The sequence below is a fragment of the Diuraphis noxia genome, unplaced genomic scaffold, assembly GCF_037042655.1.
Source record: "Diuraphis noxia isolate RWA-SAM2 unplaced genomic scaffold, SU_Dnox_SAM2 contig0002, whole genome shotgun sequence".
NCBI lineage: Eukaryota > Metazoa > Arthropoda > Insecta > Hemiptera > Aphididae > Diuraphis > Diuraphis noxia.
The window spans coordinates 4,358,063-4,361,967 of record NW_028301712.1 but is presented as its reverse complement, the minus strand read 5'-3'; the positions used below and the strand labels follow the sequence as shown (position 1 = coordinate 4,361,967).

Here is a 3,905-nt window from a genome sequence, read left to right as displayed (position 1 = left end):
ATTAGCGCAAAAAAAATTGAAAAATCCAGATTGAAGGTGGGTAGGAGATGATAATGTACATTAATATTATTTTGAATAGTAAAAAAAATGATTAAGTTTATGATTTTTTTTTTTTTTTGATTTCTTATTTTTACTAAAAATAATATGTTTGTTTGAAACATAAAAGATTGGAGAAAGGTTCAACGAATGTTTAAAAGCCGATGTAAATCCAATAAAATAGTTTTGAATTGGTATTTGTCTTAATACTTTTATACCAAAAAGGTATACCGAATTAAGGAAGCAAATCATTAAAGTAATCATTTCAATTGTTATTATAAGCACTTGATTAGAGATTTGTAATATTTATGTAAACATTTTCATAATATGTGATATTTATACTGAATATAATCTGTAGGTAAGTTGCAGACTGCAACTCAATATTTATTGATGACAAAGATAGAAATTAATAAATATCGTAAATAATCATACCCATAAAAATAATTTAGGGCCATAATGCTGATTTTTACCTTTGCCTCTTTTTTTGTTGGTGCTGTAAAGTATAAATTAATACCAATAATAACTGATTATTTTATAAACATTTTATCTGAGTTTACATTATATGAAATATTTAAAGGAATGAAAAAAAGTATTAAAATATTCGTTGTTAATAGAAGTATGTTACAATATAAAAAATTACCTCGTGCAACAAAAGCTTTTTTATGTACCGTACTTACCGTATTAACGGTTTAATTTTGCCCTGGGCGCCAAATCTTAACGGCACAGCCTGGTTACATGCATTTATATCATTTACCAAAGTATCTATTTTATCTAATTAAATTGAATTGCACATGCTGTTAATACCTTATAATAATCAATAATATATATTTAAAACTATGATACGGCACGCACGCTAAATGCGCTGCTGTCTCGTAAAAACGAACTCGTTGGTATTTGGTAAATAATAATCCTTTTATTTCTGTGTAAATATAATATTATATATAAAAATGAGGAATCGGGGACCGATGGCGTAGCGGTCTTCGAAACCTTGAACAAACATGGAAACAACGTGTTTCAATATATAATAAATACTAGCTCATCGTAGTATGTACATAAATTGGGTGGGGAACGAGATCTGATCACGCCGGGGCCGCTTATGAAAGTGGCATCCGTTCCGTGAGTCTCATTCGGATAAGTGTGACCTAAACAATATAGAGGTTGTCCTGAAAAGGACAATTTTGGTTCCACGGAGACTAGTCCTAATCGGCATGGGGTATTCGTCGGTTGGTCATTGAGTCGACTTCAGGGTTGTGTGTGCAATTGGTTGACAACTGGCGGTCGTCAGGGTTGGGCATCAGAAACGATAACGTGCAGCAAACCTGAAATTAAGTGGATCGGTCGTAAAATGACCGTTATATATGTCACTTGGTGACAATAATATAATAATATATAACAATCGGGATACGCTTCAGGTATGCCGCTGGTGGCACCTGATTGTACTATTAAGTTTTGACTGTTGAGGGTTAGGATGAAGACTGATTTAAGTTTTGTAGCTGCACCGTTATATGTAATGCATTTATGGGGAATTCCGGTGCCGGTTCGTTGAGTTTATTAAGAGTGACGAGAGAATGTCGCATTTTTGCAGTGGTGCGGGTTACTTGATTGGTGCTTGCGTTTTTCCCTCATCAGCCTCTTGTAAGTTGTAACTTATTTCTTTACAAACCACCTTCGTCAGTCAAGTTTCCTTGACAAAAGTGTGAAATTAAATTGTCAATGTGTGGTTTCGTACACACTGTTGATCTTGAAAAAGACCTATTTACGCGCTCGTGTGTATGTGCGCCGTTATAACTTTCATTTTCGCAAAAATGTTTCAATACCCAGATGGCAAGCATATTTTTGGCGTCCATTTTTGAAGAACCTACATAAAAAAGCAACGATAAAAGTGATTAGTGATTATTGTTGTAACAATTTTAAATATCAATACTCTAATACTATTATTAATCCAACCAATATTTGTCGTAAATAATCATTTTTTTAATCTTAAATAGACATTTTTTTTTAGATTAAGATAATCTCGACATTAATTTTTCGATAGAAAATCGTTTATATTATTATTGTACATAATATTAAAGTGATCATATAAAAATCATACATCATATCAAAGTGAAACTTAAATTAAATATAATATTGAAATTAAGTTATAGTAAATTAAAATTGTCAATATCTACAATATAAAAATATTACTTTGTGCATTAATAGATTGACCATTGATGACACACCCCACCATTATCACTGGTGGAGAAATCGCTATGACGCTGACTGTGTAGTTGATATATGGATAAATTTCATTTAATAAGTGAACTGGTCGGTACTTCAATTTGTATTCAAAGTGGTTCATCACCTAATAAACAAACTAATTTATTTATACCTAATGGTATAACTATTGGTATCTGTTCTATTGTAACCTACCCACTACACCATACATTATAATAACAATCTATTATAATTTATAGTCATTATACGTGCAGTGTGATAGTTACGTATATGAACACGATAACGCAAAATATTAACTAATAATTTTATTGTTAACTTTTTATAAGAATTAATTACACTGTATTATACGGTAGTTGTTACCTGCAACAGAGACATACAACTGACATCATCATAAATTAAAATAATTAAAATTCGAAAATCAGAGGAGAAAAACAATACCATACACAATCCAGATGATTTATGTATAGGTACCTACTTATTGTATACAATCTAACCTTCACGTTGGCTACCTCCGATATAATATTTAAATAAATATAACTTATCGTTTGAGTTGCAGTCAACATGTGAAGAAAAACCAGATGAACATAACGCAATCGCGTAAGTATACGCGATAGGTATAGCTCGTTCCGTCCCGTTTATCATTCTTCAACCCCTCTTCATTTGAGACAAAGACTTATCCCAATTTAACTAAGAATGTTGGTACCTGGGTATACTAAAATAATATTTACATACCGCGGTAGCACAAAACGCGCGTGTTTATGTGTATAAAGCTAAGTACGCACCTATACTACGTACACACGACGTGTGTTTGTGTGGTGCACATAATAAATAACAATAGTAATAATAATAATAATATGTACTATTATTAAAGTAAGTAGTCGGCGAAAACCGATGATGTCTGGTGTACGCACTGTGTTTGATTTTGGTGTAGGAATTCGGAGGGATCCTTTACCTTTGACTATATCGCAGCACGTACTGCTCCGGCAGCCAGCCCAACACCATTAAATTATAATATATACTTACAATATTAAACATATATGTATAATCTACAGCGTGCGTATTTGGACAGGTGTGGTTTTATTTTTCGTTGTGTATTTTTATTCTCTCGCCCCGTCACGTTTTTTTTTTTCTGGATACATATTATACACTATCTACCTACCTATAATATAATATTATAAATATATTAAACGAGAGGGGAGCTGCATCGAGTGTGTGCCCAACAACAACAACAACCTGACGAAGACAACTGTGGTGGTGGTGGTGGTGGCGGCAGAGAGCTGTCAATTTGATTGACACAGCCGTCGTCGACGTGGCGGCGGCGGCGGCGGAGGAGAGTGTAACGCAGGTAGTCTCGGGGCAAGAGTCGTATTATATTATATTATACACACGCGCGCTAGTACTCAACAATCGTATGGTAGGTATATGATATAATAGTAATACAATAAATAATAGGAATAATAATAATACATTATTGTTAAAAGAGTTAACATAACCCCGTGTGCGCGTACAAACAACTACACATCACACACGCTGCACGCGCATATACGCCTATATTTGAAGTGGAGCGCAGTTCGGATAGTAATAATAACTGCACGCGCATTATATAAATGTATATATGGTTATGTACCACGCTTATGCCTATATAGTAATAAGTA

General features: G+C 33.3%; 1 protein-coding gene across 1 annotated transcript; it reads right to left on the bottom strand.

Annotated features, from left to right (window-relative positions):
- Positions 1-929: 929 nt before the first annotated feature.
- On the bottom strand, positions 930-3,203 carry LOC149057942 (uncharacterized). The gene is made up of 3 exons (XM_089220509.1): positions 3,111-3,203; positions 2,221-2,377; positions 930-1,894 (listed from the first exon to the last, which is right to left on the bottom strand). The coding sequence occupies exons 2-3, from the start codon at positions 2,372-2,374 to the stop codon at positions 1,692-1,694; spliced, it is 357 nt and encodes a 118-aa protein (XP_089076635.1). The 5' UTR covers positions 2,375-2,377; positions 3,111-3,203; the 3' UTR covers positions 930-1,691.
- Positions 3,204-3,905: the final 702 nt, after the last annotated feature.

What these genes read in the sequence shown, in the direction of transcription:
- LOC149057942 (XM_089220509.1), bottom strand. Translation starts at nt 2,374, where the DNA reads ATGAACCACTTTGAATACAAATTGAAGTACCGACCAGTTCACTTATTA. An exon ending in TCAATCTATTAATGCACAAA is followed by an intron (nt 1,895 to 2,220) that starts GTAATATTTTTA and finishes TTTTTTATGTAG; the next exon opens with GTTCTTCAAAAATGGACGCC.